This window comes from Mustela lutreola, chromosome 2 (assembly GCF_030435805.1).
Source record: "Mustela lutreola isolate mMusLut2 chromosome 2, mMusLut2.pri, whole genome shotgun sequence".
Classification (NCBI taxonomy): domain Eukaryota; kingdom Metazoa; phylum Chordata; class Mammalia; order Carnivora; family Mustelidae; genus Mustela; species Mustela lutreola.
In genome coordinates this window covers 39,378,697-39,406,502 of record NC_081291.1, presented here as the reverse complement: position 1 = coordinate 39,406,502, position 27,806 = coordinate 39,378,697, and the positions used below count along the sequence as shown (strand labels likewise).

Here is a 27,806-nt window from a genome sequence, read left to right as displayed (position 1 = left end):
TAAAGTCTGCGTGACCCCAAGCACTGGTGTCCCTCACCCTGCCGAACACCACTTCCCTGTGACTATGAACAGTGCACGCAACACAGTTCTCCCACGTTCCACATTCTGAAATAAGGAAGCTGCGTGGGACTTGATGGGTAATCTGGGCCCACCACTGAATTTCACAGATGAGGAAACCAAGCTCCCACTGCATGGGAAACAGTTAAGCCAAGGACTCCCTGCTTCACAATTTGCAAAGAAGAGACCCTTCCCATATTTAAGAACCTGGGTAGGATTGTCCTTCACATTTAATGATGGCCTCATCTTGATCGTCTCTTTGGGCGATGACAAGAAATACGTCTGTGAGAAAAGTGATTTTTATGTGTTTTTGATGATGCTATCTATAGTTCATTAGCTTTTACTTGCCAGGTTGTTAGCATTTTTTCTGGTGACTTGATTTAGATGTATATACTTCAGTATATACACAAATCACATAGGATTCAGCAGGTGTCTCATGGGCCTGGAGATGCTGTAGCTCTCACACCAGATGATGCTACCTGTTGGCCGAGCACACTTTGGCAAGGATGCAGGCAGGATTTGGGGAGAAACCTTTCCAGCTTCTTCTCTATGTAAGAAGCATTTCCAGGTGTCCAGGTCACTGGTAAGTGGTGCTGCGGCCTGTCAAGAGCTAGCCAGGCAGCGGTGACGATCACTTCCTTGGGTATTTACCAGGGCTTCTGTCTCCACGAATTATTCATGAGCCTTGCTCACCTGTAGCAGACATATCTTTTTTTTTTTTTTTCAGATTTTATTTATTTATTTGACAGAGAAAGATCACAAGTAGACAGAGGCAGGCAGAGAGAGAGGAAGGGAAGCAGGCTCCCAGCTGAGCAGAGAGCTCGATGCGGGACTCGATCCCAGGACCCTGAGATCATGACCTGAGCTGAAGGCAGAGGCTTAACCCACTGAGCCACCCAGGCACCCTGTAGCAGCCATATCTTTAAGGGCGCCTGTGGGGTTGAGGGGAGAAGGCCCATTCGTAATGCAGGGAGATACAAGAATTGCAAGCTGCAGAGGAGTTGAGACTTCTTGGTGCAGAGCTGAATTCATGGCCCCAAGCAGAGGAGGGGTCATGGAATAAGTGATCCGTCTAGGCTGGTAACTGCGAGCAAGGCTTCCCGCCACCTGTGGTTCAAGTCCCAGGTCTACCCCTAGCCAACTCTGTGTCTCTGGTGGGTCACCACCCTCAGACTGCATTTGCTTATCTGCAGAATGGAAACGCCAACCGGTATTTGCCTCATGGTGTTTGAATGAGGATGGAGTGAGATTGTGCATGCACGGAACACAGGATACACAGGGTTGTTTCTTTCTTTATTTATTTTCAATTATTGGAGTCTCGGTATGTATTTCTAGAATAAGAGAGAGGATAAAATGCTTTGAAGCACTGCAAACTTAAACTGAGCTGAAAGTGTTCTGTGTTGTGAGAATCTCGGGGACCTGCTTTAATGAACAGATAAAGACAATTTGTAAGTAACACATTAATTTTTGCATGTAAGGGGTGCTTAGGTGCCTAGAAACCATTTAAGTAGAACAGTTGGTCCAGACTTATGAGACTGTCTGCTTTCTCCTAACTCCCCAAATGAAATTTTAACCAATTTTACATAAAGAGCCTTGAGATGCATTTCCTGTTACTTTGTTATGCATTTGAAGATGCACAGACATCATGTAAAGCTGGGTGGGGGGTGTGGGTCATATGCAGCATTAAGATGTCCCCTCTTACCTGCGCACCCATCATCTACTTGGCAGACCTGGAAGGATCCCCTCCCACTTCTGCCATAACCATCACAACTTCTGGATTAGCCAAGTCCAAGTGGATATAGCTGTCAGGGTAGCCCCGGCCTTGAGCCCTGAGATACTGGCACCTGATGGGCTTTCTTTTCTGAGGAAGGAATCTAGGAGTTTCTCAGCTCTGTGTGTAACTCCCACAGATTTCTTGGGATTCTTACTGGCTGCCCCACAGATTAGAAAATGTGTTCAGTGTCTCTTAATTCTTATTGCTCTCTTATCTCTTCCTGGTTCTCTGCCTCTGATGGTGATGATACGATGGTGATGTTAGCATCAATGGCTTATTAGATGCCAGATATTGGGTAAATGCTTTGTAGAGCATTCACTCAGGTCATCTAAGTAGCAAAGCAATGAGTGCCATAGAGACCATGTTCTCAGAAAGGGGAAGTGGGGGCCAGAGAGGGTCAGGCTTGCCACATAACTGGGAGTTGGCAGAACTGGAGCTTGAATGCAAATCCATGGGTTCCAAGGGCCATCATCTTAACCCTTCTGCTTTCCTACCTTCCTGCTGTAGCTCATTTGTAGCTTTTGTTTGTTAAAGGTGTCTTCTTCTCATACCTAGCCCCAGAAGATGATGACCTGTATGTGTGTTCTTACTGAATTCTGTCTCTTATATGATGTTTTGGGATGTCATTAATGCCAGGGGTTCTGGTAGCCTCCAAGTCAGCCCTGCATCTCCGCATCTCTGCGTCTGCCCCCTTCCAACAGCGTGGCCTGGTGGATGGCGGTGGAAGAATGACAGGCCAGAGTGGGTCCAAGGAGAGAGTAGATAACCTAAAAAGGGATGAGAAAGGGATTTGCCCTAAGATTTGCCGTGGGTGACCCTCCCATGATGACAGTGACTGCTGGGTTTTTACTTCTCCTTATCTAAGAGGAAGATCATGGGCATCAGAGTTAGACCAGGGAAAGAACCCAGATTTTTCTACTTAAAAAGCCTCTCTGCACCTCAGTTTCCTAATTAGTAAAGTGGGGATGATGATAGCAACTTGACGGGGTTGCTGTAAGATTAGAGACTGCATAAGCAAACCCTCTATAAAAGGATCCCGTTATTACATTGATTTCACTAAATCAAAGGAAAGACTCCTGGCAGACACTTCCAACTCCTTAATCTGATCCACCCAGGGAACATTTATTGTCTCACTGAGGGTTCCTCACCTGTAGCTGCGTGCTGGGAGAAGGCGGCATAGAATTCAGAGATGTGCAAACAGGTCCTGATTCCTTGGTTCTATGATTAGCCACCAGTCGGACTATGTGTCCTTCTAGGAAGGGTCGTCATTGATACGTATGCCCCTCTCACAGCTTTCTCTCCCATCTCCTCCCTTCTGGGCAAAGAAGAGGGGATCTGATCAGAGTTGCTTTTCTTCTGGGGGTCTAGGAAATTCAGAAAGCAGCGGGGCTAGTTCTAGAACTCCATGAGGACACGGACTTTGTCTAGAGTGACCACTGATGTAGCCCCATCAGCTGAAAGAGGTGTGCACTGAATCTTTGTGGATTACATAAATCATAAATCCTCAGAGACTCTTTGTTACGTGTCTGTGTCAGGGTTTCTTGGCGTTGACTCTGGTGACCTTTTGGACTAGATAATTCGTTGTTGTGGGGCTGTCCTGTGCCTTCTACCCACTAGATGCCCCTGGCATCCCCCTCAGGTGTGATGACAGGAAATGTCTCCAAATATTACCACCATATGTCACCCTGGGGGGCAAGATCACGCCCAGATAAACACCTTTGGCTGCAGAGCAAGGGCTGGGTTGGGTTTCTGTTGGGAGGTTTCTGTTTGTAACATGAATGGAATAAAAAGACTTTTAAAAGATAGGCTATTCAGCCTGTATATGTGAGACGAGTAAAACTGTGTCTCTCCTCAAAGTCCATGGCCAACATTTATGTTCCGGTTGGTAGAGCTCTCTTTCAGAGTAAGGGGGAGGAGGGGGTGTGGGGCGGTCTGCCCAGCACTACAGCTCTGGCACGAGCAGCCTGTTTTGCTACTTTAAGGAACAGTAACCGTAGACACTACAGCTTCTGGTTCAACTTTGAACCAGTGAGTCCAGTCCAGACTGACCTGTTTACAAGACAGATGATTTTAAAATCTCAGCCTGTTTACCCTGTTAAAATTGATTTCGTGGCTATGGTCCAGTTCTGCTTGTTAAAGATGTCCTAGGGTGGGCCTGAGGTTTAGGCACAGCGTGATTTTTCAAGGACTGTCAGGATCGGACTTGGCTCGCGGAAGAATGTCCTTCCTCGCACTGGCCAAGCCAGCCACCAAGTATGATCAGAAGTTCCAGCACCGTTGTTTCCTTACTTTGAAACCTGGAGAGCCTTAAAACTGTCCAGCAGCTGCAAGAAACCCTTGAGATCTCAGAATCCAAACTTCCCTGTGAAGAACTTAGGAAACCAGAATACAGAGGAGCTGATGTATTTCCTTCAAATGCCCATACCTTCACATCACAACACGCTAATCAGAATAGACCCATCATGGAGGGTGATCTGTTTTAGCGGGAAGCTTCTCTCCTCGGCTGCCCCAGAAAGGCGATTCTCAGAAAGCTGGGTGGCCAGGGTTCAATGCCGTAAAGGAGGTAGAACGTTTAGCACACCAGTGGAAATGGAGTCACTGCACACCAGCCCTCATACTGTCATCTCACACAGACGGTGCTGCCTTCTCGTCTTATTCTAGAGCCCTTGCTTGGACTCTGGAAACTAGGCTTCTTTAAAAAAAAAAAAAAAATTGGACATTGAAACTGAGGGGCCCTAAATGATTTTGTACAATTTTCTCCTCCACTGGAATAGAATTAAAAGATCAGAATATAGAGACAGAGGCATTTAAAAAGAGGCAGAGAAAACACATGTTCATCAGAAACTTTTTCCAGGCTAAATGGTGTTATCCTCGCATTGTGTTAAGTTGATAGAATGCTGTCTGAGGCGAACATTCAAATACTCAAGTTCTACACGTTACACATGGAAGTGTGACTTTAAAAAATAGTAAAACTTAGAAATATGCTGTTTTAAAAATGAAAGAAAGGCAAAGTACATTTCTTTCCTTTGGATCCCAACAAACCTCCATCCTGTTAGTGAAGGAGCTCTCTCTTTGCTCTCCTGTGTGCTTTGGGTGATGCAGGGATGTCTTGCTGGGCATTTCTGGTGGAGAGGTCAGCTAAACTTCCCAAAGGGGGGAAAAAATCAGCATTGGAATAAATGCCAATAGATTTTCTTGTAAAAGGGAAAGATTTTTCATGTGAAAATCTATCCAGAAAAAAAGTTCAAGGTCTGTTTAGTGGTTTTTTTTTTTCACCCAATCATTTTATAATTGAAACCAAAACCAGTATAAAAACCTGCATTAAATAGTAGGTTAATACTTAATCATGTCAAGGCAATCTCTGTGGACTGATGGATTCATCTGGGGCCGGGCACTGTCCTAGCTAGATGCTGATCGAATATCTCACTCTTCACCACTCTCTTCAGCATAGTTGTATTAGGCTTCAGGTCTAGCAAGAAAATGCGATCACGCTGGTTATTGTGGATTTGCCTTTTTTTTTTTTTTTAATGTCCAGCACATTTATGAACAACTGGAAAAGAATTGGAAGCCCATGCATTAGGGTAGCTTTAATTTATCACATCACCAACTTAACAGGCTCCTTTGTTTGCCCTCAAACTAGTTCACACTTATACTTCCTTAGTGACCTTGAAGCCAGGGAACTGTATTCAGAAGGACACTTTTCTGTTCCATGTAGACACCAGGGAACACTGGTCCATAGTTCCAGTTTATAGATTCCGGGTTGACTGTGAGCCAGAATGTTCTCCTCTCCGCAAGCTTCATTTCCCACCTCGCCACCGGACACAGGGCTTTCAAGCATTAATTGAGAGGTGAATATTCCCCTTTGCCCAGACATTTCTGGGTCCCGACAGTCTTGAGCAAGAACTGCTAGTTCAATATAGGAAAAAGGAAAAGGTAGCAAGAAATGAGACTCTGCTTCTAAGGACTGATGAGACCTTGTTACGTTGCCCCTAACCCCAGGAATGGTGCTGGGGTAAGGCCTGTCCCTAGCGCCCAAGTTTTCCGCTGAATAAACCTGTCGTATGTTGCCATCTAGTGGACCGTATGGCAAACTAAAGATTAATGTATTCTGACCACAGAATTCCCCAGAACTAATTAAATCAGCCCGAGAAAATAACTGAGTTTTTCTGAAAGCACATGTTGGGGAAATATATGCAAATTTCAGGTGAAACTAAAGTTGACTTTTAGTAATCATGTTTTCTTAAAGTTGGCAAAAAGTTACTCTGTTTCTTAAGAGTTCCTGAATATTTACCACCAGAGAACTAACAAGTTTTTCAAACATGTCACTGGGCCAAGAGCCTATGATTTCAGTCACCTGTACTCTGGGCACAGTTTCACATCCAAAGTCCTAGAAAAAGGCTTGGTTATTACAAGGTTATTATAGTATTTTTTTTTAAATGTGATTTTTTTAAAGGTTTAGTATTTTTTAAAATGTGATTTTTAAAAGTTTCCAATATCTTTTTTACATACATTTACTTTTTTATTTTTCCCACCAAATAAATATGCTTGCTTTTAGGAGAGACAGACGCATGACTTCACAGAGTAGGGATTTCACATTTTAAATTCTAAATCACATCCCAGAAATGTCTGCTGCTGTGGTTTCAGACCTAATTTGTATGAAAACCTGCAGACTGACTTCATGAACATTGACTCCTTGTTTCGCTTGTGTCTTTGCTCTTTATTTCTGTTTCCTTAGATCCCTTCCTGGTGCCACAGCCGCTGAGTGTGCCTCGAATCTGAAGAAAATCTACACAGTACAGACAGTGCAGGTAAGATCCAGAAATGGATGTACCCAGTGAACATAGTATATGGGGGACATTTGATCTTCCAGCCAATAAAACGGCCGCTTGGCAGGCAGTCCCCACCCGGTGTTCTGTCCCCCGGTCAGCTCTGAGGTCTTTTGGTGGCTCTGTGCTTAACTAGATGTAACACACAGGCTGGTTGAGCCCATATCCAGGTGGCCTGCTCTTCTCCTGGGGACCTACTAAAACATAGTAACTGCCTAAATATTTTGTACCTCCTCGAGAGGAGCACACTGTGATGTGTCCTTTCATGGATCTGTGTCCCCATTCAGATGCCAGTGCAGCTACTCCCTCTCTGAGCTCTGAGCTCTGTTTCCCTTCTCTGAGATGCAGTAGCATCCCCCCTGTAGGCTTACCTAAGGCTACAGGTCACACGGGAAGAGCAGAACCGGAATGCGGGTTGAGCATGAAAGTGGAAGGTCTCAAGCCTGTTTCCTACTTCCCGTTTAGCTTCCATCATTCTAAATTAAGCAAGTATCAACACCTTTAATTTCTGTAAAGTGGGTATAACACGAGTACCTCTCTCTGGAGTGGTCAGGAAGAGTAAGGTACTGTGCCTAGCAGGATACCTGATACAACTGTAGCTTCTCAACACCTGGAAGCTCTTAGTCCTGGCCATTCTTTCTCTAACCAACCCTTCTGAAGAAGATTTCTGAAAAACCTGATTTATTTAGTTGATCACATTTCCATTTTCTTTAAAAGTGTGTCTTTTAAAGTCTGTCAAGTATGTCCCCCTTTTTGAGGTTAATGCACCGTTATAGACAGAATAAGGATTTAAGGCTGCTGTCTACTTGCAGTGACTCTATGTTTAGAATGTTCTAGAAGAGCCCAATTTAACATGTTCCTGTTGTGTCTCTAAATCTTTTAATGCCGCTGGACATTTAGAACTAGCACAAAGTTCCTTTTTTTCAGAACTTCTCCCACTCTCTGTTTCAGAAAATTTGATACTCTCAGTTTCCTGTGGTCCCCAAAATCTGATGGTAAGGTGCCATGCATGGCCACCGAGCCAGATGTAAAGACACAGTCCAGACCATAGTCCATTTCTGATCTAGTTGGGAAAGTGGCATAAGCATGTGGAAAGCAAAAGAACAGTGCTGCTGTAAATAATCGTGCGGTGCCAAGTACAAGCAGTGTCACAAGGCAGCACGTGGGCCACTATCCAGAGGAATGAAGGCTCTCCGATTCCAGGAAAGGCTTCCCCTTGCTTTTTCCCTGTGGTGATGTTGTGGACTTTCATTCCCTCTTACATAGTAGTCATTGTATGAACCTCGGAACCCTTGATTTTGAAACCTGTTTTCAAATGGAAGTTCTTAGATCCCTTTGACTTAGGAGGGTGCTCAGTAGACTTTTCCCCACTCCATTATGACACAGGCCTCAGATCTCTGCCTGGGACTCCAGGGTGGACATTGGTAAAGTCAGATCGTGGGGTCTGTTTGTTTCCCTGACCCTGTGTGACCACAGACCATTTGGTTGAGTCTTGGCATCTAGCAGCAAGTCAGAAAGGGTCTTCAGGACCAATTTTTAAAGTACCCCCGTTGACACATACTAGGAAATATTTTCTTGAAAACTATATTGGGAGATCATTTATATTCGGTAAATGTAGATTATGTAAGTGTGCAGTTTGATAAGTTTTGACAAAGGTATGCAGGCATGTAACCATAACCCAGATCAAGATAAAAAAGATTTGCATCGTCAGAAAGTCCCTCCTTTCCTTCTGTTTATCCTTCTCTTCCAGAAGCAGCCACTATTCACATTGCTATCACCATATATCTTTCTGTGTTTTACTGAACATTCTGTAAATGGAATCACACCGTACCATAGTCTCTTGTGTCTGTTATTCCTTTCCGCCAATAAATACCGAAGGATTGGGGCACCTGGATGGCTCAGTTGGTTAAGTAGCCAACTCTTGATTTTGTCTTGGGTCATGATCTCAGGGTCCTGGGATCGAGCCCCCTGTCAGGCTTTCCACCGAACAGGGAGTTGGCTTGAGGCTTCCCTCTCCCCCTCTCCCTCTGTCCCTTCCCACCACGAGCCCACCACGAGGTCGCTCTCGCTCTCTCTCTCTCTCTCTCAAATAAATAAATCTCTTATAAATAAAATCTTTTAAATAAATACATACATGTATAGGACATACTAAAGGACCGAAGGACTAAATGAGAAGTTAAGAAATGAACCATTTTTCCTGAACCACAACGAACTACTTGCATAAGGATCCTGTAAGCTGTTGGCTCCATTCTTAATGGGGGCAAAAACTGATCCTTGGTGGGGTGAAAAATCCTACTCTTTTTATACATAAAGCATAGCTGTCTATCCAGTACATAAGCAAATGAACAGCTCTGCTGTGGTATTAACATTTCACAAGGGAGTGATTAGAAAAAAGGGTTCTTTGGGGGTGGGGCAGAGGGCCATGATAATGAAACACTGCTCCAAGTGGTCAGGAGGTTCTTTCATATCTCCCATGTGCCCCTGTCTGCCTTGGTTTCCTTATCTGTCTGGCTGAGGTCAGAGCGCTGCCTACTCCCTAAGGTTGATCTAGGGTTAAATGAGATTGCATATGGTTCTTAGTCGTGCTTGGCACCTCATACCCAGACTTTGGCAGCTTTTCCTAAAGTGGTGTTGGATGCTACCCCTTGGCATCATCAGTTGACAGGCGAGGATGTGGGTGAGGGTGTAGCGTCGTCACACTGCCTGGGTTCCTATCCTGTATCTGCCACTCACTTGCTCGTACAAGTTGCTTAACTTCTCTGTATCTGCTTACTCATCTCCAGGATGGGAACAGTCTCAATACTGATTGTATCATGGGGCCCTGAGAGTGAAATGGCACAAGGAGGTGAAAAGCTCATGGTCAGGTCCAATAATAATAATAATAAGAGGCCCGTCTCCCATGGCTCACCAGCTTCTCCTGAGCATCTTCTCGCGTTGCCCTCAGTCATGTTTTCTCTCAGACGGCTGCACGCCACTCCTTTTCAGTGATTGATTTCAAGCAGTTGTTCCCCAGATGATGTTCCTGCTGCCACCCCGACTGTGGAAAACACATTTAACTTATCAGTAACTTCTGGGATTCCAGCCTCTGCATGTCCTCAACATTTTCGAACGGTCCTGAGTATTTAACAACTGGCTTTGGTGCCAGTTTTTAAGTCATTTGAGGACGTGCTTCGGTTCCCCTGTGTTCTTATTCTGTGATTATATATCAATTCTTGGACCTTTGCTCTTTCAGCACTAAAAAAAACCCTGCATCCCTGATTGTGTCTGTGATCCCCCCCCCCCATCTCTCTTTGGGTGAAATTGAGCATCCTGTGTTATTAATGACTGCTTTATACAGCAGGATAAAATAGGTCTCTTTGTACTTTAAAGCCCTTCAGTAAATCAGAGGTGTTGATGGGGGTGGGGGAGGAATTGTTATTCCCATTGATTAGCTGCAGAGACTGAGACTGAGAGGTTAGTGCTCTAAAACACCCAGTGGAATCAGCCAACCTTGCCATGCCCCAGGGACTAGAACCACGCCCCCCCCCCCCCCCCCCGCTTCTAGATCATTTCTTTCCTTTCACTCCGCCCTAACTTGGGGTTGGTGGGGGGAGGCCCATGCCTCCAGACAGCCCACTAACCCCTGCTAAGGACACTCACTGTAGCCAACAATAATTCTCTTTGCTTGAAGTTAAATTTATTCCTTACTTTCCTGCCGTTCTTGGAAAATTCCATTTTTCATCTAGTTGCGTTTTCCAGATGCTTATTGATTCCGTTTACTCTTTTGTAAACATTTCTAAATTTTCCACATTTCTCCTGTGTTTTTATGTCCTAAATGGATGCAGTACAGAAGAGAACCACAGCTTCTGAGCAAGCCTAATTCTACCTGTGGGAGAAGGAAGAGCTACCTGCCAAATAGTATTTGCAAGGGAGGGCTCCCTCGTCCCCACTCTCTTTTAGCGTTGCTGCTGCAAAACCCAGCAATTCCACCCCCAAAACCCATTCCTCCGCAGCATTCTCTCCCACCTCGGTCATCTGTGTTATCCCCTTCAAGGTTTTGCCACACTGTGTCCCACTTGTGTTGTGTTCTACCCAATATTTTGCATAAATTGGCTGACTTTTTACTTAAATTTGCATAATACAGAAACTTCATGTTTTTTCTGTAAATGGATATCCAGCATCACTTATCATAAACAGAAAGGCTTTATCAAAAATGCATACCACATGTTAAAACTATGACAATGTTCCTTCTGTACCTGTGTCCTGCCAGTGACGTCAAGACATCCTCCCTCATGGGACGGCGTGATGTGGTCAGATCATTGAAGTTAGCATGACAGATTGCCTTCCAAATCATTGGGGAGCGAGAGCGGTCCCTTTCAGAAGGAGGGGTTTATAGGTCAGTACTGACAATGAAGAAGGAGGTGAAGATTGATTCAAGTTTTGAACACAGATGGGCAGCCCACCATGGGTGGCCTCTGCAATAGAATGACCTGGAATGAACCGTTTGGGGGAAGGTTTCTTACTGGAGTAAGAAACACAAACATACCATGTTAAAGAGACGAAGAGAAGGACCTGCAGCCAGGTCTACCTCATAGGTCTGTGGAACACAGACTTAATTTGGAGTAAGACGGGATTCTTTATCATTGAATTTGTTCATGATGTATATAATGAGATCAGCATTCACAGTCACCACCCATTTGTGCAGAAACAGAACTGCAGTGGTTACCTGTGGTCCTCTCTCTCTGCTGGCTTTTCTCTACCTTCCTTTGGCTCACTACGAGGCTGGGTTTACCAAACAGAGGGACTTTAGCTTATTCAGTTACTAAGTAATTATGAATCATTATTCCAATTGAACAAATAGGAGTATAAGCCCTAAGGAAGTAAGTAAGTTTTAGGCCAACTGATTTTTGGATTGTTGAGCCTATTGATTTGAACCAAGGTTATGTCACATCAAAACACCTGGTATCAGGTGTTTTGGCACGGGGGGCCACTGTGCTGGTGGGGGCTGAAGGCAGAAATGAAGTCTTGCACATAATTTAGTCACTTCAAATGTAAAACTGGGTCTCCAAAGGGGCTCAAAATATGTCACCCCTCAAAATGCCACTCTAGCATAAGAATTCTGTTAAGCTGAAGGCAGTTGAGAAACGGCGGGCAGAGGAGGAAGGCCGTGCTCTCCTGTCTGCCTAACATCAGGCTTGAATTTCCCTTTGAAGGGTGGCATAAACTTCCATTTGTAAAGGTAGCCCCTTTTCTTATCCCTCGAGTCTGCATAGCCAAGCTTACTCCACAGCGGTGACTCCCATGTAGGTTCTGTCACTTCCTCCAATGGACTACCTGTTGGGGCCCCAAACCCCTTTTCCTTTATTCATTCCCTTTTTGCACTTTATCGCCCTTTGTTATGATGGTATACAAGCTTCCGAGGCTGGTCACTTTCTTATGCTTTCACTTCCGTTTTCTGAAGCCCCTGTGCCCTTTAAAGTATTAACATTAATAAGGAAGTATGCAATGGTGGCCTTATGCGGGAAGCAGTGCTTCCTTCTGCAGAAACACTGCTCTGATGTGTTTCCCCAGGTTTTTCTGTGGGTTCTTGCCTCTCAAAGTACGAATCCCACTTAGCTCCCCCATTCAGACTCTGTGATTTATTCAGCAACTTCCTGTAGGGTGGGAGAGTGCCCTGATTGCATTTTACCTACGTGATGATTAGTCCTTCCAACTTGGGTTCTCTCTTGAAGTCAGGCCGCCTTGGAATTCAAAACAAAACCCATTTCTCTCTCAAGTACCCAGCTCTTGCCGATCAGAAGCACTTTGCTTTCAGCCTACAGTGTCTGCTGTCAGGTAAAAACATCCTTGAAGTTCTTCCCTTGTTGCCTTGTTTGCTCTGGGTTCTCTCTGTCCTCCCTGCAAATATCATTGATTCAGTTGGTGGGAAGCAAGCTCTAGATCTAGAAACCCATTCCTATGGAATAGAAATACTTGCTTCTTATTTAAAAGTACTCTCCTGCATCAGATGCAGTGGCCCTCAGAAGAAATTCTGGATTTTGTTGTTTTCCGGTGGGGGAGAGTGTTTGCTGAGTGTTTTTATTTTATTTTACACCTGCTCCTCTATCACAACATGACATTTTTTTCTTTGCTACTATTTTCAAGTACGGTCTCTTTCTCCTTTCTTCAGAACATTCCAGTAGAAAATTGAGGAAGAAATTTGTCAGTTTTTCTGGTAATGAAGGATTATCTGTTTGGCAGAAGACCATCAGATGGGGCATAATTGCTCCCATCAGAACTGATAGATTGGGGATTTATCAGTTGGTCACACCGTCTCGTGAGTCTGACCACACCTTGCTTCCTTGCTGGAGGCATATCACAAACTCTTACTTCATCTCTAACCATTAAATCGTCCAATGCAGTAGCTGTATCTGCTTGATACGTAGAGGAAGAAATTAGGGTTGCAAGTGCTTCATGAGCTGTGAAGGTGATCCTGAGAACTCTGGTCCTAAACGCAGCTAGACTTGAATTTATAGCTTCGCAGGACCACCATCTGCCCTGCCTCCATTCTTCACAGAGGGTCCCCGAATGATGCTTGAGAACTTACCCACTGACTTGTGGGCTCCGTGGGCAAGGCTGGCCCTCACATGTTCAGTTCTGTTCCCCCAAGAGCTCATCACAGTACCTCCTCATGACTGGTGCCTGCCAATGTTGCCCAAATGAAGGATGCCCGACTTTTATACCTTCCCTCACCCCAGGGGATCATTTCAGGCTTTTGAAAAAAGCACTTGGCTCTGATTTATCAACGTTGTGCTTACTTTTACTCCAATCTGCTGTTTGCAGGCCACTTTGAATTAATTATAGGAATTCTAAAAATTTTAGGCTTTTGAAATCTATGGGCAAGTCCCTATTGATAGTAAGATTTAGGTCTTTTTCTTTTCTTTTCTTTTTTTAAAGATTTTATTTATTTGACAGACAGAGATCACAAGTAGGCAGAGAGGCAGGCGGGGGTGGGGGTCGGGGTGGGATGCAGGCTCCCCGCTGAGCAGAGAGCCTGATGTGGGGCTCAACCCCAGGACTCTGGGATCCTGACCTGAGCGGAAGGCAGAGGCTTTAACCCACTGAGCCACCCAGGCGCCCCAAATTCAGGTCTTTCAACAAAACTTAAAATGTGTTACAGAGAACACGATCATGAATTTCAAGCTTCTGGAGAAAGAGCGCTTTTACTTTCTCGAAGCAGGAGGAGGGTCTCAGGAGTGTGTAATGCTGGACTCCTTCCTGAAACTGTTTCTCTATCATGTTTATGGGCATCCCCCCCATATCTAGCAGGGGTGCCTTCCAAGCCCCCCCCCCCATGGATGCCTGAAACACTGCATAGTACTGAAGCCCATACATAGTAGGTTTTTTTCCTGCACATACGCCCTGCTGGCACCACTGACCTACTTCCAGCTGTTCCTTACGTGGTACCGCTTTAGTATAAGGGATCAAGATGGCTGTTTTCAGTTTTATCTTCTATTTCGTTGTTGCTGTCCTTGCAATTAATTGGGCTTTAGTTTTTACACCAGACAGGCTTGAACAACTCCTAAGACTTATCATTCAGCGTATATAAACTTTCATTCCGCTGATGTTATTCTGTGGCAGAAGCCCTAGGATTTATTTTTCTGGTTGTTGTGTTGCTCAGGCTGTTTCCCTCAGATCTACCTGAAGACCCACCCAGCCACCCTTTGCTTACCCTACCACACAGAGTGGTATTTCTTGTTTGTGTAGCATTCATAATGCAGTGTTATGATGGCCCATTCCCAACAGTCTGGGAAGGGCTTTCTTATTTGTAAACTGAATCCTCATCCTAATCCCAGTGGTCATACCAAACACTGACTCTTAGGCAGATGAGTCTCGGTGCCTGCATTCCCTTATGTATAAAATAGGAGTAGTAACCGTGCCCCCAATGAGGCTGTTGGAAGGATAGATGACAGGCATATGTAAAAGTTGGTATAACAGGGCCACTATTAGGAACTACTCTTATTGGTGTCATTCTTATTCTCTTATTTTTTTGAAATCTGTTTTTGTCCACTGGCCACTCTGCATCTGAGTAAGTTCCAGTTGCTATAAGAGAATACTGTAGTCTGGAGGGCTTAAACAGTAGACATTGATCTCTCACAGGTCTGGGGGCTAGAAGTCCAAGATCAGGGTGCTTGCATGGCTGGGTTCTGGTAAAGACCATCTTCCTGGTTTATAGATAGATAGCCATGTTCTTGTTATATGCAGACATCCAAAAGAGAAAGAGGGCTTGTTCTCCTTCTTTTCTTGTTGGGACACTAATCTCATCCTGGGGGCTCTATTCCTCTGACCTCATTAGCTCCCAAAGACCATACCTCCTAATACCATTCCCTTGGAGGTTAGGGTTTCAGTATATGCATTTGGGGAGGACAGAAACGTGTGGTCCCATATTTTGGGCAACTTGTTGCTTTAGTAACTGAGCTGTTCCCTATTCCTTCTAGGAGGGGAGAGGAAAGAAGAGAGTACATAAGGTGATCTCTCTTTGCCGCCTCCTCCTCCATAAGCCATCCCCTAATCCAAAGTGGAACAGTTTCCTTCTGGACTTTGAAAGAAAGTGGTCTGTGTTACAAGGAAATAAGGTTCATTACATATATTCAGCACTCAGGTCTGTATCAGATGCCATCCACCTGCTGGAAAAGTCAACAGTGAGGTCCTTGCCCAGGTTTACACGGAGATACATTGCATACGGAAGTTCGTTAAATAGCCGTAGCTTCCTGGGAAGCGAAGAACTTGGCCCACCATCAGCAAGGAACATTCTTTTATGCTGTTACATTTCCTAGCAGAAAACTAGAAAGATTACTGAAAAGAAAATCTATTTCAAATGGATAGGATTTAATGAGAACTGGCTTTTTTTTTCTTTAATGCATTAATTTTATAATCTGGTGGCACAGTAAATCAATACTGGGTATATTAAACAAAGTGTTTTTCTTTTGAAGATATTCTGGAGTGTGTACAATAATATCCCTCCTGTGACTAGCCTGCCTTTGAGATGTAGTTATCATTTAATGAGAGGAGAGAGGCGACCACTTTGGTAAGTGTCTAACTTGTAATTTGAGGTTAAGGCGGGAGGGAAGTGGTTGTGAACCTCATAAAATATTTACTTCATGCCAAATTGGAATGCCAAAGTCATCTTCTCCCGGTAATGATGGAAAGTAATTTCAGCTCTTAATTACGAAGGAAGCTGCTGCCCCAACTTTCCCCTTCAACCTGGGCTCCACAATGATGAGTAGTTTTCTCAGTGTTCCCCACTGAACACCCCATTGTGGTCTCACCAAAAATAGGTCATTGTTCACATGCCAGACTTATGATGCAGCTCCTTTGTATGGGGCGTTGCTGCATTTTGGTTTGTTCTTTCATTTGCACGATAATGACCTAGACCGTGGGGTATAGAAGCTTCTAGGCTTCTGGGAGATGAGAGGATCAGGTGGAGTATGCATGTCTGCTGTACGCTCGAACCTCAGAGACGTCTCTCACATGGACCCCACAAAAGTGTGGGAATCAGGCACAGCCGAGGGTCTAGAGGAAGGGATCCTTCTTTAATAGCTTGGTGTCATGATGAGAGTAGTAGACGATGAGCCAGTTTGCTTGGGCTGGAGTCCCAATTAGGAATAAACTCGTATATCGTGTCCCTTGCGTGTTCTAAGTAACGGAGATGTCCCCTGGTAGGGCTGATTTCTGCCATACCCAAGCACTCAGATGTTATTAGGAATCTGACACACTCCGTCAGATTTGCTTTGCTTTCCTCAGAGTTGGTGTAATTTTTCAGAGAGGCTCTGCCTCCGGAGCGGCGGCATGGGTCTTGGGAGCTGCCGTCTTATACCCTCCAAGTTTATCGCTCTCAGCCTTCACCAGACCCCATGTGATGCCAGGACTGACTGTCCTTGGCCCACCACGGGTTCTTTCCATCACTGGGCAATCACAAGGCCTAGAAAGAGGCAGTATTTTCATAGCAAACCTGGGTCAGAAGCCCATCCTTGAGGCTAGGATGCGGCATCAGCCCTATCAGAATGGGTCTGACATAGAAGTAGGGGACAAGTAGTTCCTTAAAGGGAAATCAGGGCGCTTTTACCAGATGAGCAGGCAGATACTAAATAGGAAATCATGGAAAGTGCCCACCACTGGGGCCGAGTCTCCTATCAGGCATAGAGTGGAAGGTCGATATGAGACTTGGACAAGGCAATGCCATGAATGCGGTGCTGAAGCGTAATGGCTTTCACGCATGTAAAGCACTTGTATTGATTGTCCTTTCCCAGACAGCATAGGGAACCTCTCATCGCCACCTGCTTCAAGGTGAGCAGCTGGTGGCCCATCGCCACCCCTGCCCATGTGGCCACTGAATCCCAGTTTCTTCCCTTCCCATCTTCACCCCCTTTCTTTTTCTTTCCTCCACTTCCTTTTACAGTAAAAGGGCTGCGGGAGAATTTATTGAAGAATGTTCCATGGTTTGTCATTTTTAATGCCATTTGTGGATAAATTAAATGCATGTAGAGTTACTTAATCCTTGAGTCTAATTTCAAACCTCGGTCTCTGATCCAGGGAAGAGGAGAGTAATGCGAAGGGTGGCGTATGGAAGATGAAAGTCCCCAAGGACAGCACGGTAGGTTTGTTCCGGTCCTCTTCTAGAACTGGCTGTGGCTGGGTTGTTGTTGACTGCTTTTGGTGAGCATCTCGGGCTATTTAGGCAGCCCACTTGGTCCTCTCAGAGCAGGACTGGGGGTGAGAAAATCTGTTCTGACCTTCGTGAATTTCTGCCTCCCAGTGTCACCTTGAAAAGGTAGTACCGTGTTTCTGTACAGAAACGGTGCAGCCGTGGGACTGTATCGAAAATTCCGAAGAGCTGCACGCTTCTAAACTTTACAGAAAGGCTGATGCTGGCGGTCATTTTCTCATGACTAGCATATGGAAGTTGGTATATGAGAGAGAAGCAGATCCCCGCCCACCCAAGCCTGGTCCTTCCTCCACTGAGCTTGGTGCGGACACAGGGATGCTTGGGAGGCCACGCATCACACCATGTCGGGGGGGTTCGTGTAAGATTGTGCCCAGCCTCCCTGTGGGACCGGGGAGAGTCGGCTTGGTAGGATGGCCTATGAGACAACTGGTTTCTCGTGGTCAAGTCTCAGAAACCGAGATTTTCTAGAATAGGCTCAAATTCATCCTACTGACTAAAAAGTGAACATTCGAACCCATTCTTAAGCTTTGGGAAACCAAAACACTTCTTTGAAAATGGATGAAAGGGCAGAAGCTACCCGAATCACCTCTTCATGGTTTCTTTCATGTGGATAAGCTCAAAGAATTACAGTGTCTCCAGAGACCCATAGGCTTGAGTCATTTCCCTATAAGCACAAACCTAAAGATGTGACCAGATTTATTTGTTAATGAAGCAGACTGTCCCCAAGATGCATAGCTCCAGGATTTGCCTGTTACTTGGCTTTCCCAAAAATGTCAGGGCAGCCAACCACCAGGCAAGGCCTGCGAAGCTCCTCCTGCCCCACACCTTTAAGAGGAGAGAATGTAAGTTTTTAATTTCAGCGAGAGCACGGTTTCCTTTTCATGTGCTTGATTGACTCACACCAGACTTTGAGTGCCGGTAGATACAAATGTGTGATGTCCGCGTGTGGTAAACGGTAGCTGATGGGCACGTTCGTCCTTTCTCTCCTCGTTCATCTGCCGTCACAGATACTAGCACATTGACGTCTGTACAGGTGTCCTTTTCACTCACTGCCACTTGTGGAGGAGTGGGGTCTGGTGGGCCAACCTTGTCTGATGTCACAGCGGGGGAGGGAACCTCCCCTTTCCCCTAACTTACTTGCAATGCTCTCAACTTCATCATGAAAGTGTAAGACGCCACAGGTGGGACGAAGAGAATGGAGAGCATGATCTCCAGAAGGGAGACCAGCGGAGCCAAAGGGAGCATCCAGAAAAGGGAAAAGACATTCTCTCTTGCGAGTGAAAGCTGCTGGTGCTTAACAGCTATCATCTTGGTTAAAAATTCAGCTAGGCTGCTTTCAATGTATTAGGACATAGTAATAAACACCATTATTTATAGTTAATATGTAGTGAACACCTGGCATAGAGCAAACTTGTTGCTATTTGTGGAACAGATTTTAAGTATTAACTTCTTTTGCTGCAGTCACAGTGCTAAGCCCTTTGAATACATTTGTTGACTAATTTCATGGTCACAGCAGCCCTGGGAGATCAGCCTGTTGTTATTCCCCGCTCGCCTGAGGAAACTGATATTCCCTTAGTCTGTCTGCTCCCTGACCAAGCAGCCTGGCAAGATTCAAACCCAGTTCTGGGAGAGTTTAGGGCCTGTTAGCTCTGGCAAGGAAGATACATGGGACCAAGAGCTTTTTGAGGGGGAATAACTATAAGAACTTTTAGGCCCCCGGCTGCCTGTGAGCGCTTGCTCGCCGTTGACTAGATGGCCTGAGTAGTCCCAGTAGTCCCTTGGGTAGAAGGGACTCCAGGTTTCTCACTTGCAGGAGGTGGGTGGGAACACGAACTGAGTCTTCCAAGAGACGCGTGCACACACACACATCAAGTTCTGCCCCTTGATGTAGCAGTGTGTCTCCGCTGGATGGGAATTTGCAAGTCTCTAAACTTCCTTAAGAGCTCATCACTGCGGTAACCTCTTAAGTACCTCATAAATTGCCAGAAGAACAGACAAGGAAGGGTTTTGGAGAGAAGGATTTTACTAATAGCTTTCAACTCTAATCCATTGATACATTTTGAATCCGTGAAAGCTCAAGGAATTGGAACCTTCTGAGTCATTTGAAAGCATTACCCACCACCCATCCCATTCTTTTGAACTTCATCATGGTTTCACTAGAGATTGACTCTGTGGCTTTGGACACCAAGTGTTATGGACACAAAGTTTGTGACTTTGGATCCCTGGTATCGATCTGTGTAAAGTTACTTGTGAAGCGATACAATATATGCCACTATTGAGTGTTGATACCTGTGACCAGGGGATGTCTGTGGGCTTCAAATAATGGATAAGAACAATGCATGTGAAGCTGAAAGAAATGTGACTTGTTGAAGATACTTGTCTAAAAATATATGTGTTGTTATTGGTTTTTGTTTTTTTTGTTTCTGGTTTTGTTTTGTTTTTTTTTTGTTTTTGTTTTTGGTTTTTGGTTTTTTTTTTTTTTTTTTTTTTTGGTTTTGGTTTTGATTTGTTTTTTTTGTTTTGTTTGCTGTTTTTTATTCTTTTCCCATGCCAGTCCACAGTTTGGAAAGAGTTGTTGTTAGCGACAATCGGGGAACAGTTCACAGACTGTGCTGCTGCAGGTAAAGAAGCCCATGCCGTCGGTCACCTGCTCGTGTCTGCTTGGCTTGTGCTTGTCACTTGGAGACATTTGTTTCTGCGTGTTTGACTTTTGACCTGTTTCGAAGTTCTTTACTCGGTAACTGTGAAGTTATAGGTTTTTTTCATGTGATCATGGCATTTTGTGTCATATGTGTATGTACACGTACATATTTATGTGTGTTAAATGTATGTACATATGTGTATGTACATATCTTTTTCCTCACATAGCTCATGTTAGTGGTATCCACAAACATCTGTCTAAAATCAATAAGTGAAAAGGAAAGAAAAGAAAATTTAGTATCAGTTGGTTCTTGACACAGTTTGTGTTAGACTTCTCATTCCAGTTCTTCCAGAGGGGTAAGTGGTGTCTAGTGGAGTGTGGAGTGACACCACAGTCCCTTGTGTCCCCCCTGGTTTTTCTCCCTTCCTCCTGTCCCATTCGTGGGCCCCTGCTCAAAGAGCCTTACAAAGGCGAGGAGGGGATGTGCTCACCCCAGGACTTGTAACCCCACAACAGAAGCTCAGATAGAAGGTCCTCAGACATTTTCAAATACTGGGTGAATTTCTCAGAGCCTCCGTGAAGTCCACTTTTATATTGCTTTGTTTTTATGATGAAACCACTCAAAGAGAAGAGTTGAATTGCATGCTTAACATTGTGTTTTCTTCCCGGCTAGTTACTTCAGAACCCTTCTGAGGTGACATTTAAAGTAACACTTTACCTGTTCATCTTTGAGTTAAATTTTTTTTTCTTAGCTAATTAGTACTGATTAATTAGTCCCCAGGTGCCTTAGATGGTGCTAACTTTGGGCCCCCCACCTCAGCCAAGTCATTGCCTGGCAACCTTCAAATTCACTTACTAGCCGTTTCCATAATTCTCCTTTTGTTTTGCTTCCTTATTAACACCAGTTTTTGTTCCCTTCAGACAAAACCTGGGATGAGATGAAATTGTCTTAAGAGTACAGATTCCTTCTATGTTAACAGGGAATAGTTAGCAACTTCACAATATGGAGCCAAAAATATGTCCTAGGCATAATTATAAACACATAAATCCCTGGGAGAGGAAGTTCCCTGTGCAAATTATTCCTGTTTCCAGAACCCCGGGAAAATAGTCTAAGTAATAATAAACAGGCAGGATTGAGTAAAGAAGGCCTGTTGTTCCGTAGTTGACTTAGGAAACCGGTGCACCATTAACTGTGTGTTACACGTTAGCTCTGCTGTGACCCCCGCTCTGCCACCTGGAGCAAGCTGGCCAGTCTCTCCAAGCCTCACTTCCCCCATCTTTAAACACTGGCTCCTCCTCACTCTTCTGCCATTCCCCTAAAATAATTAGGGTTTTGCCGGTCGATTCTACTTATGAATATTACATGATTGCTGACAGATCTGCCTTGCGTAAGAGTTGCAGCCTTTGACCACGCCGCTTCTGAAAGTGCTAGGCTGGTAGGAGCTGCCTGGTTATCAAGAGCCAAGCCAAACTGAAATCTGGACGGCTCAGCAGATCCAACAGCCATCAATTACAGCACCCTCTGGCCAAGAGTGTAGAAATGGGCCATCCCCAGACCGAAGAATGCTGATGTTTCCCTAAAAGGCTGATCTAGTGTCTTCATGGCCATTCTCGAAAATGGTAATGAAAATACATGCACAGGGCTTCCCTCTTGATGTGTTGATTTTCCATTCACATAGGTTCTTGAGCTCGACCAAGTGCCCGTGGCAGGCGTAAATTCAAAAATGAGAAACCTGAACTAAAAATTTTTGATGCAACAATGTTTCTCTTGGCTAAGGGATGGCTGGGATTAGGGCCTTCCTATTTTTTTTTTTTTTCGAAATTTTGATTTAGTTGTGACATACATACCAAAAAGTACACCAATTGTAATGTGTACAGCTTGATAAATAGTCACAAAGGCAATAGATCCCCAAAACTGCATCCAGATCAGGGAGCAAGTGGAACATTACTCGCGCCCCAGAACCCCTTCTTCCCCTCCTTTCCTCCCAAAGGGGGCCACCAGTCTGGCTTCTGATACCATAAGCCAGTCTTGCCTGTTTTCAAATGGTGATATAAATGGCATCATTTAGTGTCAAATCGTACACAATTAGAAGAAAAGAATGGAGGGAGTGAAGCAGTGGAGGGAAGGAAGGAGGAAACAAAGGAATGATTTTACTAAAGATGAATTCCTGTAGTAAATTAGACATGCCCTCTTTTAAATTATATTAGAATACTGGCATGTTTTAACCCCCAGAAGACAATTGGAAAAATTGATGATATAAATATTTAGATGCACAGATTTAGAGCAAATTAGGCAAATTAGACAAAGCATATTAACTAAAGCAAAATTTCCTAATTTTGATAATGCTCATCTTTCGCATCCTGGGCACTCAAGTACAGAGAGCCAACTCTGTTTCATTAATATGGCATGAGCATATAAACCAGGAGTCAAAACCCTTTATTCCTGTCATTTTGCCACAAATTAAAAGACACAGAGTGGGTGCAAGGAAGCATATGATGGTCCAGAGTCTTCCTTATCTGGCCATCCTTCTCAAATATCTACAGAGTAGCCCCCAGCCCAGAATCTAGTTAAAAATAGATAACAGACCTACACGAATCAGTATTGATGAATGCTTTAATGTCCATTTACAGAAGTATTAGACTAGCAGAGCCACACTCAGATATTTACTCTCAGTTTATACACAGTGCTGACAGGTGGTCATTGGTTCTCTAGCCCAAAGTTCAAAACGCCATAACCTGAAGGGGAGTAGCCGGAGAGAAGCGCTGGGGAGCAGAAAGCATGAAAAAAGAACGGGCAGACCAGCAAACCACGCAGAAACAGAATGAGCAGCTAAGAACACGTGGTCTGGGTCCAGTTAGGATTGGGGCAAATAGCACTAACCACCCCACGATCTCTGAACACTTGGCAGGAAGTCCAGAAAAATACTTGCTGTTCTTAACAAAGACAGTCAAGCATCGAGGAAAAGTTCATTTGAGTTCACTTGGCTTTCAGAGGACAGAGCATTATGCAACCCATTTTAGAAAAAGTCTCCTCAAAACAGACGGAGAAATAAGTCAAAAAGCTTTGGTAACATGTTAAAAAGGATAAATTACTTATCTGGAAAATTCGTTTGGCTGGAACACGATGTTTATCTAAGTCCCTGGGTCAGTGTGACATGCCTGTTGCAGCTTTTGTCCACTAACTTGCTTCTTGTCCAGCGGTTCCCCTTAGAAACAGTATTTATCATGTGTTCTCTCGTGCCACCTTTTTATTATCTTATCCGTACTTATAGCTGTGATGATAAATGCTTAAGAAACAACGCAGACAGACTTGGAATTACTGCTCATTTCTTTATTCCCTGCCTTCCCCTCAGATGACGAAGTCATAGGAGTCAGTGTCAGCGTTCGCGACCGGGAAGATGTCGTCCAAGTCTGGAATGTAAACGCCTCTCTAGTGGGTGAAGCGACCGTGTTAGAAAAGATCTATGAACTTCTGCCCCACATATCTTTTAAAGCAGTATTTTATAAACGTAAGTGCTCTATTTTCAGTTATTACTTTCTAGTTTATTCTATGATTACTTTTAAAAAGGTAGAGACTATGTTGCAAATGAGGTGAAGGCAGAATCACTCAAAATTTTATAATCCAGAAAATAATTTGATAAAATACATGTGAGTGTTTAAAAAAAAAAAAAGGTTCAGTCTCAAGAAATTAAAATGAGCTTTTATTGTCACCCAAACACATGGATCAGAAAAGGTGATACGTGTTGTATTGGTTATTTCGGAAATTTAAACCTGACCTTAAATTTGTCACTCTCAGGAAAAAATTACCTTCTGTTTGAAACAAGAATAACAAGAATTCTATTATATGAGCTGGCAGGTAGATATTCAATCATCCCTTCATAAACAGGAATTTATAATGTATAACATCTATATTTGTGGAGGAACTCGTTCTGAGCGCAGGGGTGATTGAATGTGCTACTGAAATGCTAATACTTCCTCATTACGGAGGACTGTGACACAGAACGAAAGAGAATTCACGCACAGTGGTGAAATGTTAACAGTATGAATAGGTGTGTGGACCCATTGTTTCCATCATGATTCATGTTCATTGCTTTTGTGTGCTCTTTTGAAAAAGTCATCTTTTTCATAATGAAAACAGCTTAGTGCGATTAAATGAATGTTTGGTAGATCAAACTACAGGTTACACTTTTAACAGTGAGTTCGAGAAACGTACCGACAGCCCTCTACATACATCTGATGAATTCCCATTTCCCAAACCATTCCAAGAGTCAATAACCCAGTGTTTTGTTTTGTTTTTGTTTTTTTTTTTTTGGTGTTTTTTTTTTTTTTAACTGTGTGGAATTTCATTGACTCTAAGATGCCTTTGATGATAAGTATTATTTTATAATCACCAAGAGAGAAAAATAAAAGACGCCCAATTAAACTATGATGTATTATTGATGCCAGGGGTCTTCTGATGTGGGGTGAGGAGTGCATCTCAGTCTTGTTGAAATACACTCCATTATTGTTTCACTTTTCCCAACCCCTTGCCAAAAAGGAGGGAAAAAAAAAATCAAATGTTCTTTTGGGATTGTCTTGGTATGACAGAGGTTATTAAAACAAAGGCCTCCCTCGAAGGAATCATAAAATCACAGGCCAAGGGATTTAGATTTTAAGCAACAAGACTGATATGTTGCTGTAGATATTCAGCAGGTGCTTAGCTCCTGAATTTTAAATAAAAGTTTCAATAAAAGAGACAGAAAAATGGCCCTGCCGAAGTGGATTCTTGGCTGTGCAGTGTGGAAACTGCACATTTATGGATACAATTTTCAGTCCTTGGGGAACCCTAATTGTATTTCAATCCACATATTAATTGAAAGGTCACCAAGGGTCTTTTCTTATTTTTTTCCTGCTTCATGAGACTAACTCTCTGGAAGGAAGTATATTTCATGGCCACTTACGAATGGGGCTACAGGAGTCTTTCCTACCTTTGAACCCACTCAAACGAGGAGAGAAGCAAATTTGGGATCATCAAGTCAGGCCCTCTGAATTTTTGTTCCCCTTCAACCATGGGACCTCGAGCAGATCACACTTTTCTTGTCCTTTTACTTTGTCATCAGACTATTGAGGAGGTTGGTCTTAAATGATCTCCAAGGTTCCTTCTGCTTCAAAATTCTCTGATTAAATTTCCAAGTAACACAGTTCATAGCAGGTCCAAGATGATAGGAGTATTTCACTAGAAAATGAAGCCATTGAGCGGTTAGGCGAGTTGTTAGGGCACTGGTAATAATCAGGTAAGACCGAACATGGATGAATCACTGCTTAGTTGTTGTGATGGCTTGGGGAGGAAGGGGGAGGGCAAGCCAAGCAAGGGGGAGAAGCTGCAACCTGGCCCGTTGAATCGAGCTGACTAGTTGCCCTAAAGATAGATGCCATTGTGAAGTTTGTGAGTAATGCAGAACTGGCTAGGGTCTCTGTAGAAATCCATATTTTAATGGCATAAATTAACATTTAAAGACTCAAAGATTATTCAAATAAAAATTTGAATTGGAAAAAACAAGCAATTCTCTTTATTTTATATAAAGCAGGCAGTCCTTTACTCAGTAGGATTATTATACACCACGTGCTGCAGAATTGATTTGGAAAAATGAGGTTTGGGCAGAAATCTTATTCACAGCATGATGAAGAACAGTCGTAGCGTGAGCTAAGTTAGGAATGGCCAACTCCATGCTTTGATTCTGTCTTGTTAACAGGATCCTGTGTAAGTATTCACAAGTGTACAGAAGCCAGGTGACATGGCAGATTTCCCGTGTGGAAAGAGCCCAAGCATCTTGGGTCAAGGCCTCCAAGAGGGAGGGGAGATGAGTGGGCTGTTGTTAAGCTATATGGGATTTGGACACAGATTAATTATTTGACGGAGACACTCACAATGTACAGGGAGACCTTTCCGACACCCCATACCCATTCCGTTATGTTCTTCAGAGCAGCTGAATGACATCTTTTCTGATGGGAGAATTATTTAGAGCAGAGGTTGGCACACTAGGAACCTTTTGCCAAATCTGCCCCCTCCTTGCCTTCTTCAGCAGGGGCTGCAGCTAAGAATGGTTTCACATCTTTAAATGGTTGGAAAAAATCAGGGGAAGAACGACATTTCGTAGCACATGAAAATTGTATGAAATTCAAATTTCCGTGTCCATATATAGATAAAGTGTATGGGTGCCTAGTGGTGCCCGTTCGTGCACATACCGTGTACAGCTGCTCAGTGCCGATGGTGGCAGAGTTCACTGTTGGGACAGAGAACACGTGGCCTGTGTAGCGCAAAATACGTATTCTCGCCCCTTTCCGGAACAAGATCTCTTGACTCCCAGTTTCGAGAATTCTATATTATCTTCCCACCAAGGCTCACCCAAGGCTGAAAGAACTTCTATCTCGCAGGACTCCCCCAGTTCTGAATGTTCTATTCAGCTAGCTCCATAACCAGTGACAGTTCCGCGACTTCCATGTCTCAGCCATGACTGCCGCAGACTGCCCTCACACTCAGAGTCATGAAAATCCCGGCTCAATCCATATGTCTCAGTTCCTCAGTTGGAGCCCAGCATCACCAAGAGTCTGGGCCTCCCCTACCTGACCCTGCGGCACTCTATATTTCACTACAGAACAGACCATATTTGCTGTTTTCAAGAGAAAAAAGTGGAGGTAGGGGATATTTGTAAAGTTCTACATGCGAAAAGCATTCAGTTAAATCATTTGGGATTGTCGGGTCTCCTTGGGAATTTGGCCAACCCACAGTAACCCTGGGAGCTAATAGGTATGATTCCCCCAGGATTTTATCCAAATGAAGAACAGGTTGGGGCAAACATCCAGGATGATCCTGAAGGGAAAACGGTCCCTGTGCCCACCGCTTCACCCCTGCAGACAACAGTCTGAAGAACTTAGTCTTTATTAAAGACAGAGAAATGGGAGGGGCTTGACAGGTGGAATGGGCCAGTCCATCCGTGCCTTCCTAGGACATCACGCACAGCCCTCAGGGGAGGGCCCAGGGAGACAAAGCACAGAGAATTGTGCGTTGCCTTGGGCTTTATCAGACCCAAGCTGGAGCAACATTTCCCTTCAAGAGAAGAGAATCTGCCCTTGCTTCATGACGATGTTAGTCAGATTCCAGGAAGTGGACTTTCACGCTCAGCCTTTTTTGCCTTGGAGAAAATGTTATATGTATTATGAATGTCTTATTTCCCACTTCTTTATAAAATTTTAAGTCTTTGAAAAGTATCTTTGATAGCGCCATTTTTTATCCTAGGGTCCCCAGCTGTAATTAGTGACTTTGCCAGCCAGACAACAGGACTGAGGGGAAAAAAAATGAACAACATGATTGGAAAAAATAACAGTCCCATCCGTTTTATGAAATTTCATTTCCCACAGAGGGTGCTCAGCGGTGGGGGGATGTAATAGGACTGCTTACCCACTTGTGTTGTTCTTTGCTTTGCTTTGTTTTTGTTTTATTTTATTTTTAAAGATAGGTCCGTGCACAGCCCTGGCGTGGGTAACATTGGGTTCCCCCACCCTGTGCATCCCGTGGGGCACATTCTCCCCCACCCCATAGCATTGGAGGCCCTGCATATTCTCTTCATCAGCTCGTGGGGATTACTCATCCTCTCGGCACAGCAAGAAGAAACAGGCAGCATGCCCATTGCTTGTTTATTCCTTGTTTTAATTTTCATGATTATGTTTCTCAGGAAATGCACGCCTTAGCTAAGAGTTACTGGCACAAAAAGGTATTTGCATTCTTGCCAGCCTTTGGGGAAACTGAATGAGATGCCTTAGAGAAGGGTTGCCCCATCCTTTGCT

The 27,806-nt window shown here is 44.1% G+C and overlaps 1 protein-coding gene across 2 annotated transcripts in view; it reads left to right on the top strand.

Moving 5' to 3' along the window:
- The window catches only part of EIF4E3 (eukaryotic translation initiation factor 4E family member 3), a 220,395-nt gene that overhangs the window by 7,092 nt on the left and 185,497 nt on the right, over positions 1-27,806 (top strand). For both annotated transcript variants that reach the window (XR_009350758.1, XM_059161508.1), the window contains exons 2-6: positions 6,567-6,639; positions 15,609-15,703; positions 17,209-17,269; positions 19,896-19,962; positions 23,336-23,491. Coding sequence is in view for 1 of the 2 variants with exons in the window: in XM_059161508.1 (XP_059017491.1) it covers positions 6,567-6,639; positions 15,609-15,703; positions 17,209-17,269; positions 19,896-19,962; positions 23,336-23,491 (452 nt within the window). In the remaining variant the exon portion in view is untranslated. The remainder of the gene's footprint in view (positions 1-6,566; positions 6,640-15,608; positions 15,704-17,208; positions 17,270-19,895; positions 19,963-23,335; positions 23,492-27,806) is intronic.